Source organism: Gavia stellata, chromosome 2, assembly GCF_030936135.1.
Source record: "Gavia stellata isolate bGavSte3 chromosome 2, bGavSte3.hap2, whole genome shotgun sequence".
In the NCBI taxonomy this organism is placed as follows: Eukaryota; Metazoa; Chordata; class Aves; order Gaviiformes; family Gaviidae; genus Gavia; species Gavia stellata.
Window position 1 is genome coordinate 88,909,455 of NC_082595.1, and position 16,749 is coordinate 88,926,203.

The following is a 16,749-nucleotide window of genomic DNA, read 5'->3' on the forward strand; positions in this document are numbered from 1 at the left end:
AGACACACCTTTGTTCTTACATTTCTTATTTACATTTTTAAATATTTTTCATGATGTGCTTGTTTTCCTGTGTATCTTTCTCCTTGTCCTCTGAAATTCCTCTGATTTAGAAATCTAGATTTTTCAGTGTTCTAGAAGTGATTTTCCTTTTTCATCCTGTACAGGGGTTTTTGGTTCGGCTACAAAATTTCAAAACTGATAGAAATGAGAACAGAAGTAGTATACATTTTTTCCTGAACATCCTTGTGACTTGGACTAACTCTCTACATTTCACGTGCTAAAGGTGACAGATAAGAAGAGTTAACTTTTTTGGGAGTCACTAAATATATTTTCTTAGGGGTTTTGATTCTGTGGACACTTGACATTGACTTTTTAAATGAAACAGAAATACTGATCTAAATCTTGCGTTCTTCCTCCACAGCAATTGAACTTCTTAGTTGATGCTGTTAAAGTCTGTTCATAGCTTGAACGTGTTTTTACTTTTTCTCTAAATAATATAGAGAAACAGTTTTCTTAGACCATCTTAAAAATTGAAAGAACTAGAAAGAATGAATTGTGCCTTACTGTGTCAGTAGAAGAAAATGCATGATGTGATAAGAGGAAACTACTGAAAAAATTGGTATGAGATCTGAATCAATGAAGAAGGTCATACTAAGCCTGTTCTGAAGAACTTTTTTCTCTGTTTAGTTTGTATACTTTAATGCTATTAGAGAGTTTGTATTTCCTTGTTCCAAAATTCATGTTCCATGAAAAGAAATCTCAGTAATCACTTTGCTTTGACAAACAGTGCATTCTATAAACTTCTGCTGGTTTGAGATGTGGTACAGTCCCAGTGTTTACACTAAGGAGAGTTTAAGTATGTATGATATTTTCAGAAGAACTAGGGTGAACATTAGTGTATAATTCTTTTACAAGTCAGGCATCACTTTTTTCATGACAAAGCAACACAAAAAGAAATATTCTCTGGGCCAGCAGGAAACATTTTTTTAATACAGACATTTTCGCATGATAGAAAATGTCTAATGCAAATTCTTAAGAATATTATAATTATGATTAAAGCCCAGTTTTAAAGTTTTGCTACACATGTAGTAAAAAGATGTACAGACATCTGAACACTTGAAATTAATGGAAGTATAACCTTTTTTGTTCCATAGGAAATCTGCAGGCCTAAAGCTGCTTTAAGAAATATGCAGAAAAGAGCATTAAGGTAGGATCTGGTTAATCCAAAGCAGAACTTTCCGTTCTGTGCACTATCTGTGCTTTTTGACCAGATCTAGGGAACTGATTTAAAATGTACCAGAGGGTGAAAAAATGATGGCAGCAAATGTTATGATTTACTTCCATGTTTCTCTTCACAAGATCAGAAGACTGAATGTGTTCACTTATTGCAAGATCACAATGTCAGAATTTTTTTCTGATTATGCCAAGGTACCCAACCAGTTCTCTAAAGATAAGTACCATAATTTGTAAACTAACAGTATGAATGTATACAGTATTATATTATATTTCTATATAAGAACATGTAAAATGTACCCATATAGGTTATACTCCATGTGTGTTGATGCTGAGATCTGGACTAGTATATGTTTATTAACAAAAATACTGCTGAAACTTGTTAGCCTCTGTTCTTACTTTCTTTCCTTTTCATAGAATTAAATGGCTGCATAAGCTAGGAAATTGAGTTTGTGCTTAATTAATTTTTCTAACATTTTAATAGCCTGGGATGGTCCTTGTAATTGCATAACTTTATTGCTCTTTTCCATTACTCCTTTAATATACTCATTCAAAGATTTAAATTGGGTCCTTCATTGGTTTATGCTAATTTCTCTGATATCAAACATTTTAAAGAACAGCTAATGTTACCTTTGCATAATCTGCATATTGCAGATTTAACTGTAGATATTTTTGGAAGATATGGCGTGCTGAGCTATAACAGTGATGCTTCAGGTATTGATTTTTATCTAGAAATTAATTGGAAAAAAATCAGAAATTTTAGAAGCCTTTTCAATATGTTTGTACAGTGTCTAGTTATAGAACTATGAATCATAAGTAGTTCTGGAATAAAACATCGGTTGTATTATAAATGCAAAAAGGAATTTGTTAATATAAACAGGCAAAAATTCACCACCAGCTCATCACAGATATTGTGCAATTGCTGGGGTTTTTATTAGCTAGGACATTCAGAACAACATACTCAATAATTCTCCTAACATTTTCTTTAATAAATTCTGAGGTCAGTAAGTAATTTTTGGAGTATATTTCAAGCTTTGGTATGTAACATGGAGTACTTATTAAGGGTTAGTACTTATTCAGTGAAACAGTTAATTAATTTAGGTATTTTAGATTAGTCCAGATACATTAGACTGATAACAGATTGAGTTGACATAGCTGACTGGATTGACAGACTGATACTGAATGCCATGTGATCCTTTTGTTTATCTATTTTGAGGTTTCAAAGCCTTTCCCATTTAAATATGTTGAATGACAAGAACAGCTTAAATTTTTGCTCTGTGTTTTTTTTCCTACTAGCATACTGAAACTATCAACTTGCTCAAGTGATCCTATTTTGTTCTTAGGTCTTTGTTCTTAGATTCTGTGGTGTGTGGGATTATTTGGTTTCCTACTGTCTTGTTATTTTACTAATACTTATGAATTTAAACACATACGTCTCTCAAGCATAAGTTCTTCAGATGATTTCCCCTTCATAAATTCTTACACATCTTCACACATATGCTGTGGTGCCAGCTCTGTGTTTCCTAGATGCTAGAATTTACCATGGGTAAGGTAACTTTTGGAAAAGGTAGATAAAATGTATAATTCTAGCATTATCAAAAGTATTCTGAAAAGTGCTGGAAATCTAAATTTTTACAGGAATTTTTCTTCTATTACTTTCCCTGTATTTCAGTGATTGCCTGAACTACTCTCTTTCATCACACATTCATACTTGTGATAAAATTACTTTCTACCTCTAAAACAGTGTAAAGTCTACAGAATAAGTAATTATTCTTTTTCAGCTTTATGAGTCCTTTCCCTGATAGAATGGTGTAAATTTATTATAGCATAAATGAAAATCAGACTCTTCTTTTTATTTCTTCAGTATAGATTGGGGTTTTTACACACTTCCTCCTAATGCTTTTGTCTTACACTACACAGTGTGGTGATTTGAGTATATTGCACAAAAGATCAGACGTAATGATTCCTAAGTATATATTTAGAAAATTTATCACCTTTTTTTAGCAACATATATGGAAAACAAAAGAAGAGGAACTAAATTTCTGTTACATGTTTGTTTGTTTGTTTGTTTTTCCTTGGAAAGTATAGCTTTTCTCAAGTTGTTGCTGGGGTAGTAGTTTTTTCTAAAGTATTCTTTGGGATATAAACAATTGCTAATTTGTTCAGACTTCTTCTGTAGCAGGGAAATTTTGAACAACATGGCATAAGATACCAAATACAGCTATTTTTAAATAAATTAATCATAAATATTTTCATAAAACTAATCTTTACAGGGACATAAGCATATTAAGATAGAATTCATGTCAATATCAGAAATATTGTAAATATTCTGTGTACTTTATCTTGAATTGCAGAGCACAAATTTGAAACTGAAAAATATTTAAAAATGCTATATATAGTTGGTAGCTGTTTTATGCCTTATGAAGAACATAAACTACGGTTCTTGTCTACTGGCAGGAACTGCATTCTCTTACAAAATCTGAGATAATAAAAGTAACAGAACTGAAATCACTCTAAAAATCTCTCTAAATGTTATCTTTATTTTTTTACGTCAAGTGTTCTAAACTGGAATGTAATAATTTTCCTGAATACCTACAGCATATCATTTCATAGTAATTAGCATTTGAATGTCTGTTAACAGCTTTTATGACAACCTGCTTTAAGAACTTGTTAAAGCTTTTCTAAAGTGAATATCATGGATAGAAAAATAAAGCATCATTTCAGCCTTTGCAAAAGTTGCATAGCATAGTTTGCTTTCCCTATTGTATCCACTGTAGTCTGTGATGTGTTTTGTCTCTGAAATTTTTAAATAGATCATATTAGAGAGCATAACTGTATGTCATTGTTCCACTGCATCTCACTAAAAGAAAATGTACTACAAACTCCTGCTCAATTTGTAATATTTGCTTTATGATGTTCATTATTTTTCCTGGAACTTGTATTTCAAAAATGCTTATGGTATTGTCAATTTTACATTGCAAAACCTCTGCCAGTAAAGCAAGACATATATTCTGTGAAGAAACTTAGGGGTAAAATGCTAATATTTAAGTGTCCTTTCTTCACAGCTGTAACTTGCCCCAGCATAGAGACTCTGCTCTCAGAACATGTTGTCTGGAGACTGATTTCTGGGTCACTGAATGAGTATGGAGCTCAAGTCATGCTCAGCTGCAGTCCTGGATATTATTTATTGGGTCGGAGACTCATACAGTGCAGGTCTAATGGAACCTGGAGTGTAGGCAATGAAAAGCCAAGTTGTAAGGGTAAGGAACATACGTGTTTACAGAATATCCTATGCTTTTTAACACATGTATTTTACCTCATAACTAGTCTGACTATGGATTTATTCAACTAGATAGTGCTTAAGTATTTAGAGAATACCAGGAGATAATGTTATTACTTTAGAAGATTCCAGATTAGAATTAGATTAGAAGATGATATTGTTTTGATGTCTTGGGTGAAGCATGAAAACTGTACTGTTGGAGAAACCTACATATGAGCTTTTATAATGTCTTCATATGAAAGTATCATAAATTACATCAGCCCTGACTTTGGATGTTTAAAGATTTAGAGAACCATGACATTCTCAGTAGGATCATACAGTTGTTAAGGGTTACAGTATCAAAGTCTTAATGAATCCCCCCAAAAACTTCATTTCTTCTTTTTCCAATGTGTTATTTGCTTTGGCTAGAGAGGATATCTGGCACACCAGCTAGTTCTGCTACCTTTAAAGCAGAAACTTTTCCTACATTATGGTAGTACTTTACAGGCTCTCTTTCAATGCCAGGACAGCACAGAAGATCCCAGCATCTGAAGAAAAATGGCCAACTGACAGGCTTAGTAGCATACTAAGCAGAACCAGAAATAAAATGTAGGCATTCAATTTTTCAGAGTAGTATGTCATTCCAGTGAGATATTCAAAGTTAGTATTTCATGCTGAAAGAGATGCTTTATTATCTTTTTAAAGAGTGACTTTTTTTTTTTAAATCCAGTGATGTTTCTAATGTTAGAAGATATTTGAGAATGGCTATTCTGAAACAAGCTGAATCAATAAGAGAATTTTTATGGCAGCACTGTAGGAAAGAATTCTTGGCATCAGGTGAACAGCTTACTAAATTATACCTTCTGGTATTTTTTAAGCAAGAGAACAGAATCATTCTGCTCTGTCAAACTCTTAAGTCTGCAGACATATCAATAATATCTTATGATAAATTGTACCAAAAATATCTCCTATGATTCTATGAATCATTCTGATTGATAGCAGAATGAACACAAACATCACTCCTCATATTTCAAATATATGGTTGAGCAAAACCTTCAATATGATGTACATATTGTGACAAACAGAAGACAAAATTAATTTGCCTAAATACAAGCTCTTAATGCCACATGAGACAATTTACAGTATCTAAGCTGGTAGATACTAAAGAGAACTTGGAGGGATTCTCAACCTTCTTCAAAGCAGCTGGAGGCTAGACAGAATGCCCAAAGTCATCTCAGATGGCACTGAATCACTCCCAAGGGTGATTCAAGTACAAATTGACACAATCTCTCACCAGCACTGGGAAGTGTGTGGCTACAAAACTAAGGCATGGAATTTAAAGAGGTGGTATTAGAGAATGATGCTAGTATGGAAAAAGAAGAACAAAGAAAAGAGAACAAAGAAGGGTGTACACCATTTAACTAAAATTAATATAAAATAATATTTATTTTCTAGAAAAGAAAAAAACTATTTAAGATATTTTTAGAACAAGGCTGAGGGAGCTATCTTTTAACAGCAATCAATATGATATGTACATGAAAGCAGTGTATTTGATTTTCTCTAAAATATGATGGGTTGTGGAATTATGTTGGTTCTCTTTTATTCTGCTAGTTTTGTTTTGGGAAAATTTCCTTTTGAAAATATTCAGTTGGAAAAACAAGGTGACTCTTCTATATCTTTTATAAACCAGTAATAGCTATATCAATTTTCTTTTCAAATTTAAAACTGATGATTTTTTTATTCTGTTAACTGCAATTGTGTCCCTTCCTTTTTGTGCACACATACTAAAAAATTTAGGTTTATATTTGCTGCCTAATATGCAGCTACTGTTCAGCTGCTGAGAAGTCTTTGAAAAGATAGCTCTTAACTAACTTCTACAATTACAGAATTTTTATGTAAGTAGGAAATGGGGTGACCCGTATGTGATGCAGTTAACCAAAACCAGAGTATTAAGTAGATATAGAAACCCAAGGAGTTGCTGATTGAAAGTACATAAGTTTATTTATAAAACAAGTACATTATTTTGACCTCTGGTAGAGGACTGATTAGGATTTAATTATAGCAAACTTCATCCCCCAAGAGATGTTCAGTAATACTTCCATTGGATATAGATCATTAAGATCCAGAAATACACTGTAGAGTATTTTGAGGAGTCTACTGTTTACTTTCTGTCTGTCATTCACATGTGAAGGATAGATTATATAAATATAGAATCAGGCTGTTTATATTTCTGAAGCAGCAGGAAGGCTAATTGAAACATGGATGATAAGGCATTTAGATCATATTTATCAACATCTACTTGTGAATAGTATCTCTAAAGGAATTGAGAAACATCAAATTAAGGGGGTTCCGGATTAAAAGAGACCTAACTAGTAAATTTATTTTATTTGTTTATAATATGCTGAACAGCTGCATAACAAATCATGAGGTCGTTCATTATTCATGTAGTTTAGTTATTTTTAACTGGAATCACTCTAATTAAAAATAATAAAGCATTTGTAATATTTTTAGGAACAATTCATTCTGTTGCATTTTAGGAAAACAATTTGATTTTTTACCATATGCATAAGTGTAATTAATATTCAGCATTAACATTAGAAGTTACAATGTTAGGCTACTCCACAAATTACATTAATGTGACTCGACTGTAGTTGAAAGGAGTCTTATCCACCTCTGGAAACCGTATGTGCATAAGAAACTTTGATCACATTTATTCTGATTATGACTGAGTTAACTGCATGGTGGTATGTACTTGATTTTATCCAACTTCTACCCAATTCCATGTTGTTTTCTATAGTGAACATTTTAAAATATAGAAGAATGTGGTCTTGAGTTTTCAATTAGGAAGTTTAGTTGTGATTAACATGCTTTTGTAAATAAACCCATGATTTATATTAACATATAATAAAATACAGTTGAAGCTCTTGAAGGCATTGTTATGCATCTTAAATTACAATATTATTGATATGTTTTTCTAGAAACAAAAGACATGACAGAATGGTTTTAATTAAATTAGAGTTTGATACATTCTTAAAAGGTAATTTTTCATGTGGTACCTGTAATAGCTCTGGGTTGCAGCTGATATTACAGAAGGTTTCTGTGATAATGGGTCAAGTCGAGCCTGAAGAAAAAAAAGAAGATTTATATTTTTTGCAAGTAGACTACTATATATATTTTATATAATTATGAATAGTAGTGGGGAATAAGAAAAAAGACAGTTCATAACAATTCAGAGAACTACGTGTTAAAAAAAGATAGTAACTTTAAACAGATATAACACTTAAAATGGCCAGGGAAAGTATATTTGAGGAGTAGCCAGGAGTATGTACACATGGAATATAAATGCAGCCTTCCTGGACATTCATGTAATTGCCTTGTTTCAGAACTGGAAATACAGATTGTGTTTAAGCTGCTGTCAAGATGTGAAGATAACCTAATGAATTTTTAGATTTAGAATATGTGTTGTCAAATCAAGCATAATTTTAAGCCCTTAATGTGGAACACAACTCTTATAGTCATTCGTATTACATTTACTTTTTAAGAAAATGTGAGGTGGTATATTGTCTTCCAGTCCAAGAAATTATGAAAAGTATTTTTATATTTCAGTTTATTCTGTTGTTTGGTTTTTTTCCTAGTTATCTCCTGTGGTGGTCTTCCATCTCCACCAAATGGAAATAAGATTGGAACCTTAACAGTGTATGGAGCTACTGCAATATTCACCTGTAACACAGGATACACATTAGTCGGTTCTCACGTGAGAGAATGCTTGGCAAACGGTCTCTGGAGTGGTACTGAAACCCAATGCCTAGGTAAAAAACAAATTTCTGTTTTTTCTTACGTTTTGGTTTGGTTTGGGTTTTGTTTTGTTTTCTTTTGTTTTAAGCAAACACATTATCAAGTACTGGAATTCAGCTGTTATCAAGTAACAACATTTTTAAATCAATGAAAAATAAAGATATCTTAAATACAGAAATATTGTGTACTTCATATGATTTTATACTACTCGACTAACATATAACATTTTATTTGAAATTAAATTATTTTTGATGTTGTTGGAATGCTTTTCGGACCACAAGGGTGTTTTAAGTGACTCGATTGCCCACATTTACAGTACTTTGATTTGCTTTGTGGAGCAGTCACAGCGTGTGTGATGAAACTAAGCTGGAAGATGAGCTTCAGTTCAGGAGTATTCCTGATGCACTGCAACTACAAATGAGCTTTCAGCATATTGAGCATTCACTCAAGGGCAGTAGGTAAGAGACAGGCCAAAGTAAAGCAAAACCAACACCCTTCCAAACCCTAAGATATATATAGTTTGGACCTTTAGTTCTCACCGCAATTCTTTCATTCTTTAGATCCACTCATATTGGTTTGCATTCCTAATACAGACATAAGAAAACTGTTTTCTTTTTTGGTTACCGTTGAAGCACAGCAGTGGATATATTCCTGGTTGTAGACAGTATAGTTATTTCTGGAATCTTTTATTTGCTTTGTCTACCCTCATTTTGCAGATTTTTTTCCTGTCTCATGGCTGAATGTACTCAGTTGCTCTCAGGAAAGGAGGAATCTCATCTTTCTTTTCCAGAATTCAACCTCACTTAAAAAGCAGCTTTTTTCTCTGCTGCCTAGCCACATCCTTTTAGCAGAACACATAGTACTCCATGCCTATCTAGCACATTTTAAACAAAATGGTTTTACCACCTATCATATGGAAAAAATTAATTGTTTTACAGAGGAAATAATTAATTGTTTTTAAAAAATCCCAAAACCAACTAGAGTAACTAAGATATCATTATCCAGAATAATCCATATTCCTGTTTTTTGAAGCAATGAAACAGTAAACCCATTGTTTTATAAGGAAATGGTAGTAGCTGTAACATGAATTGTCAGAAATTATTCTCCATCCAGAACTCACTACTTGTAAAATTTTCACGTATGTTCGAGCAATGTTTGACTAATTAGATACATGTCTAACAGTAACATTTCACTTAAAGCTTTTAAACAAATGATGCTAATTAATTTCTGAATTATAAAATCCCTTGTCCTCCCGCTCTGTAGAAACATTAAGTTTTTAAAAAGTATATTAACATGAAAATTTTACAGGTGAAAAATAAAATGCCAGTTATCTTCCTGTGACCTTGGTATCTTCAAAATATCCCATTAAAAGATAATGGATAGATATGTTTTGCCATATGTCATATTTTTGTCCTATCTGAAGAAATGAATTAAAAACAAAGCTGAAAAAAATCTTTTCCTAAGCATCACTTCTTCAAACCCTCATGCTGTCTGAAGAATCTCAGATGTTGTGAGTTCCATGGACCAAGTCAAAATAAACCTGACATCTACATTTGCAATAAGTCAGTGTCAATATGGATCTTTTACATATACCTAAAGAACTGATAATGAAAGGTTGCTGAGCATTCTTAGACACCTGAATCCATTCTTAACTTTCTCAGTGTCAATAGTGTCACTGTCTTTCTGTGTTCAGGTAGATATACATATGCTCTTTGGCATATCAGGTTGCTGCTTCTCATTACCTTAAAGATATAAATGATAAGTAGGTAGTCTATGCTGTTTTCCCTTAAATTTCTAAGCAGAGTTATTTCATACTACCATCATAAAGGGTATTTGCAGTTATTGAGCTTTGAGTTCATGCTCTCACCAAGGTACAAAACTAAAAGAAGTGGCTACAGTTCCCCTGAGGAAAACAGAAAATCAGAGCTGCATTTTAAAATACATTAACATTCCCCTGGTAGAATATTCTATTAAAAGGAAAGAAGAACATCCACATCACAATAACCAGGTGTGATGGGACCACATACCAATTCAATCATGTCGTAAAAAAAAAAAAAAACCCTCAAATTTTTCAGGTATCATCAATTTCATCTTAGCAGGTTATTAAGAAAAAGGGATATCGAGTATCATTAGATAAACATGATTTGTAACAAAGTACTAGTGACAACATCCTGCATTTCTGGAGATCTTTAATGCCTGAAAATACTTTTAGAGAAAATATTTTAAAACCGGTTGCAAGCCACAAGACAGTAATGCACTAACAGACAAAAGCATAATAATCTAACCTTGATGAAAAAGAATGTGGAGTTATCAGTGCATACAAACTCTATTCTTCATCAGTATAGAACGGACAATTAGATGGGGTATAGGTGAAATACAGAAATGTGGGAGTCTTCTCTCAGAGACAATGATAAAATATCAGTCTTTGTGTCCTACTTGCCATGATGATTGCCTTTTCTTCTTTCAATTCAGATACTAGGCTGCAGCAGCAAGGAAAATGAAGATAGAGTCTTTTCAGAAAAAAAATAGCGAGACCATGTAATACAGATCTGAATTAAGATTTTATAACCTTTGATCATGTCTTCTTGATTGATTCCTTCATTTTGCAATAGTAAAGTTTGTAGCACAATTTTTGTGAAGACAGTTTTACAGTATGTCATCTTTTAAGATACGGAGTAGTCAGAAGTAGTGAACATTGTCTCACATAGCTAACCTACCTTCTAAGCCTGACCTCGGTGCCGGGGAAGATTATGGAGAGGTTCATCTTGAGGGCACTCACAGGGCATGTGCAGGACAACCAAGGGATCAGGCCCAGCCAGCATGGGTTCATGAAGGGCAGGTCCTGCTTGACCAACCTGATCTCCTTCTATGACCAGGTGACCCGCCTAGTGGATGAGGGAAAGGCTGTCGATGTTGTCTACCTGGACTTCAGTAAAGCCTTTGACACTGTCTCCCACAGTATTCTCCTGGAGAAGCTGGCGACTCATGGCTTAGACAGGTGCACTCTTTGCTGGGTAAAAAACTGGCTGGACGGCCAAGCCCAGAGAGTCCCCCAGGGCTCAGTTTTGGGGCCAGTCTTGTTTAATATCATTATTGCTGATCTGGAAGAGGGGATTGAGTGCTCCATCAGCAGGTTTGCAGATGACACCAAGTTGGGCGGGAGTGTTGATCTGCTCGAGGGTAGGAAGGGTCTTCAGAGGGATCTGGACAGGCTGGATCGATGGGCCCAGGCCAACTGTATGAGGTTCAACAAGGCCAAGTGCCGGGTTCTGCACTTGGGTCACAACAAACCCATGCAATGCTACAGGCTTGGGGACGAGTGGCTGGAAAGCTCCCCCACAGAAAAGGACCTGGGGATGCTGATCGACAGCCGGCTGAATATGAGCCAGCAGTGTGCCCAGGCAACCAAGAAGGCCAACGGCATCCTGGCCTGTATCAGAAATAGTGTGGCCAGCAGGAGTAGGGAGGTGATCGTGCCCCTGTACTCGGTGCTGGTGAGGCCGCACCTCGAATACTGTGTTCAGTTTTGGGCCCCTCACTACAAGAAGGACATTGAGGTGCTGGAGCGTGTCCAGAGAGGGGCAACGAAGCTGGTGAGGGTTCTGGAGCCCGAGTCTTATGAGGAGCGGCTGAGGGAACTGGGGTTGTTGAGTCTGGAGAAGAGGAGGCTGAGGGGAGACCTCATCGCTCTCTACAACTACCTGAAAGGGGGTTGGACAGAGGTGGGTGTTGGTCTCTTCTCCCAAGTGACTAGTGACAGGACAAGAGGAAATGGCCTCAAGTTGAGCCAGGGGAGGTTCAGGCTGGATATTAGGAAAAAGTTCTTTACTGAGAGAGTAGTGAAACATTGGAATAGGCTGCCCAGGGAGGTGGTGGAGTCACCATCCCTGGAGGTGTTCAAGGAACATGTGGACGAGGCATTGTGGGACATGGTTTAATGGGCATGGAGGTGTTAGTTGATGGCTGGACTTGATGATCTTACAGGTCTTTTCCAACCATAGTAATTCTGTGATTCTGTCTAAATGGCAGTTCATTATTAGTGAGTTCCCAGCAAGATGTACTTGTTTCTGGCAAATTTTGTGAAAAGGAAAAACACTTCTCTGGCTTGATGCATTTTCAATTCCATACACTTAATTTTTCAATTTAAAACATGCTGTATTAAGAATGATGTCATTTTGATATAGGAAATAATGGCATAAATGGAGTATACTTTAGTTACTACTTCTTTTTATATTTAGAGCTGTAAAGGAGTAAAATAAATCTTTTTTTACCTAGGAGAAAGAATTCCACTGAGGTGCTCATTAGGGGAGTGCTATGCTTCAGCATTACTTTTTCACATACATAAGTTCATCAGTTCCACAGTGGAACTACGTAAGAGGTTTGTATGTGAATATATATCAGCTTCATGCTGGTGTCAGGTTATCCCTGGACTGAGACCGACCAAGATTTAAAAGATACTGGTATTGCAGCTGTGAAGATCCAACCTCCCCAAATTTGCATGTGTAGGAGTATTTTCCTCAGCCCTTTCTTCTGTTGCAAACATGAAAGTTATATTGTAAAAAAAGAGCTATTACCCCTCAGTTTTTTTGCACTGTGTTATACCATTCATTGCCAGTGTAGTGCCTGACACCTGCATTTAATAATTTCAAGCATAAAGATATGTGTTAACATTCATTTATTTTAACTAACCTGAAATACCAATTCATCATCTGATCAATAATAATAGTATTTAGTACTTATGTACTGCTTTTCTTTTTTGAAAGGCTATACACATAGGATGATTTGGCTGCCAACATATACGAACTAAATGATATACAAATCTCAGTGGATCCTGTTTGTATTAGAAATAACTCTTGCTCATTGAAGGCTGGAAAAGATTTTTTTCTTCTGTTCTGACTGCTGAGAAATATATTTTATCACTGAACACCCCAGAAGAATAACTGCCTATGGTAGACATAAATTTAGATTCAAATAGTGTAGAGATGGAGAAGAATTGATCAGTACAGGACTTACATAGTGAACAATACTAGTTTATGCTTGAAGTCAGTTTAAAAACTACACACAGTGAAACTTTTAACTCTTTGGGAAACAGCTAATATGTTTACTAGATCTCCTAGTTAGGAAAGACTGTCTCTGTATACAGCTTGAATTTCATTTATATTATTTAATCCTTTTCTTCTCCAGGGGTGATTTGCTGTTGGATTTTGTCTGTTTCAGTTTTTTACAAATCCACATTGAATTTGGAATCCATTACTATTATCCTGTCCCCTGGGTCATAACTAACAACCTTTTTTTCCACCTGACTGCCTGCGTTTTAAATGATTTCTACAGACCTGTTCCTTCCGACTTGTAATGAACACAGGGCCTCTTGCAGGAACTATCAGATAGATTGCATTGTTGAATGCAGCCTTGTGCTTAGAACTGTTAAATGCATGGATATATCTCACTAGACAAAAAAGATCACATTTCGAGCTGGAAGGTTGTTAATCTCTATTTAGTCTTTGCTATTTCAAAATCAGACAAACTCTATAGTGCCAAAAATGCTGCACAGATCTGAGTGTGAAAATCTAAATTTGAGTTATCACATGCATGCTGCAGAAGCTTGTGTTTCTGCTGCTAAACCTCTTCCTGTCTCTCTGCATTCTCTCACATAAGGGATATTAACACCATGTACTTTAGACACCTAATTTAGATACAATTTAGAGTACAATCTAAGATCCTAAATTCCCAACAAGGTCAACTGAACTATGCAGGCTCCTCCAGAGAGCAGTTCAGGAAAGGTGAATTCTTAAATGTTAAAGCTAGATGATGTGAATGCCACCAGTTGTGTATTCCTAAATTTGAAGGACAGCATGCACCAAATTTATTTCAGAGGTGTCTTTAGGAAGCCTGTGAAAATCAGGAGGCAAACACCCAGGGAGCTCTGAATGAGCCTTTCCATTTCAAAGCAAGATAATGAGTCAGAGATTTTTTTTTAGCTACACTGTACCTGCATGAATGTAATTGAGGACAGCTATAGGTGAAAATAGGTATCGCTTTATGTTACCCACTGGTCTGTGTAGAATCAATTTATGATTTCAGGCCAGCTGAGTACATTAATTTCTGTATGTCAGGAAAGGGTTTGTCAAGTCCTTATTATTTGTCTCAAAAGAAAGCTAAAACCAATGACCGTAGTTAATGAGTCCAAGGATAAATAAAAGACCTCAGTCTTCAGGTAGTTAGTACTATATGTTTTTTTTCCTTAGTTATACAAGGATAAATAGGAATTGTTAGGCAAGATTTTTTTCAATTTCACTCAATTACTTACACTGCTGTTATTTCATCTCTTCCTCTTTTTTCCCTCCAAGAATAATTGCACCTATAAGTCACAAAACATATGTTTGTGCACATGCTTTGTGTGTGTGAGTGATCATGCATACATGTAGGGCAGAGATCAAATTGGAAGCATTTAAGAGTTCACTTAACTCCATCTCTAGTATCGGTGGCATTTAATCACGGAGTAAAGTGTTTTCCCTAACAGATATTTTTTCCTGACTTTTTATGACTTTCAGGTGCAAAACTATACATAAACAAGTAAAAGACATACTTTAAAATCTAAACTTAAATATAATCTACTCCATTCCATTTTCATGAATTTTTAGCATAATACTGTTTTTCAAAAAAGTAAGAATTCCATATCTTATGTGATTCTATTATACATTTAATTCTCTACATTCATCAGTGTGAAAAATGCTGCTGCTGACTGTGCTTGTGTAAAATATCTGATCCTGTAATTGATAACTCATAGGTACACTGCAGTATGATATTGTGATATTGGCTTATATTTCAAATCCTTATTAAAATAAAATAGAATTATTTGCATCTTGCTTTCCAGATGTTTTAGAGTAAAACTATAGAACAAACCTTGAACCATGTGAACAATTTTCTTAATTCTTAAGAGCATATTTTATTAAAAAATCCACTAGCAACCTTCTTCATTTTCTTTTGATCTAATTTTACTTGATGGGAAAATTACATATGTTTTGTGTTATTGCAGTGCTCTTTCAGTTCTTGAGTTGTTGGAATATTAAATTTAAATGAGTCAAAATTCCCAGAAAAATTATTAAATCTACTAGCTGGAATGATCTGTAAATAAAATGACTCACATAAGAAGCCCAGCAACTTGTTAAATCCCTGTTTAAGAGAAAGTGCATTTTGTATTTTGCATTACGCCAGTTGGCACATCTCAGCTATCTTTCTTCTTGAAATTTCCTGTGGTTCCCTGTGTTTGGCTTCAGTGCAGCAACTGCTTTTCAATTCTTCACTGTTTAAGTCTAGAAATATTTTTAAAAACTAAATGTATTCCATTCTATTTTGTATAAATACAGCTTCTATTTCACCATTTTGCATCTGTTTCATAGATTTCCTTTCCCAAAATCTGAAAGATAATTTTCAGAATTGTTCCAATGCATGAATATTTAGGGCCATGCAGAATTGTTTTCTTTAGGAGAAGAACTTCTGATTAAAACAGAGGTATACCTCTGCTCTAGTACATAGCTCATCTAGGCTGTAGATTAGCCAGGCCATGAATTTGTAGTACAGGAGTGATAAAGCACTAGAGGGAACTACTCAAATAAACTGAACTAATATCTGTAATTTGACTGGATAAGTCATTGTGAGGCTGCTTTCTACTGTGCTTGAAAGGTGGGAACAGCGACAATTACTGGAAAAAACCCAATTATAACATCAGATTTCCAAAGAAGGCAAGAGGCTGGCTATTTCACCTCAGTCCCTGGAAAAAAATAGGGAGCAAGCATTAGGAACTGAGTCCATTCCCAGGTATAGGGAAAACAAGAAAATATTTAGGAACAGACAAGATGGAACAATCAAAAGCAAACCTTAATAATCTTACTGCTTTTTCTGATGACAGTCTCACTGGATGTACATTTCAGTAGATTTCAGCAGCTTCTTTCACTTTGTGTTGTAGCAAAACTTTTGAAACAGTCTTCCGTAGTATCCTTGTAGCCAAATTGAGAAGACAGAGACTGGATGGGGGGACTACAAAATGGGTGGAAAATTAATTGAACCAACAAACTCTGAGGGTAGTGTTTCATGATTCAAAGTATGACTGATAGCCAGTGGATACTGAGGATGAATACTGAGGCCAATACTACCCAGCCTTGGTCAGTGATTTGGATAACAGGTTAGGGTGCAGCCTCAGGAACTTTGAGGATGACACCAAATGATGGGAGAACAGTTGATATGCTGGATTGTAGTACTGCTAGACAGAGGGACCTTGAGAATCTGGAGGAATGGGCCAACAGGAAGCTCATAAAGTTCAACTAAGACAAATACAAAATCCCGCAATTTTCTAGAATAATGCCATTCATGAGTACCGGCATGGAACTGACTGTAGAAAGGAGCTTTACAGAAAGAAACCCAAGTGACCTAGTGGAGAGGCTGAACAAGAGTTAAAGGTATGG

At 35.0% G+C, this 16,749-nt stretch overlaps 1 protein-coding gene across 1 annotated transcript in view; it reads left to right on the forward strand.

Annotated features, from left to right (window-relative positions):
* CSMD1 (CUB and Sushi multiple domains 1) overlaps positions 1-16,749 on the forward strand; it is a 1,256,706-nt gene that overhangs the window by 1,173,488 nt on the left and 66,469 nt on the right. The window contains exons 51-52 of the mRNA XM_059835885.1: positions 4,299-4,493; positions 8,128-8,301. Coding sequence (XP_059691868.1) covers positions 4,299-4,493; positions 8,128-8,301 — 369 coding nt within the window. The remainder of the gene's footprint in view (positions 1-4,298; positions 4,494-8,127; positions 8,302-16,749) is intronic.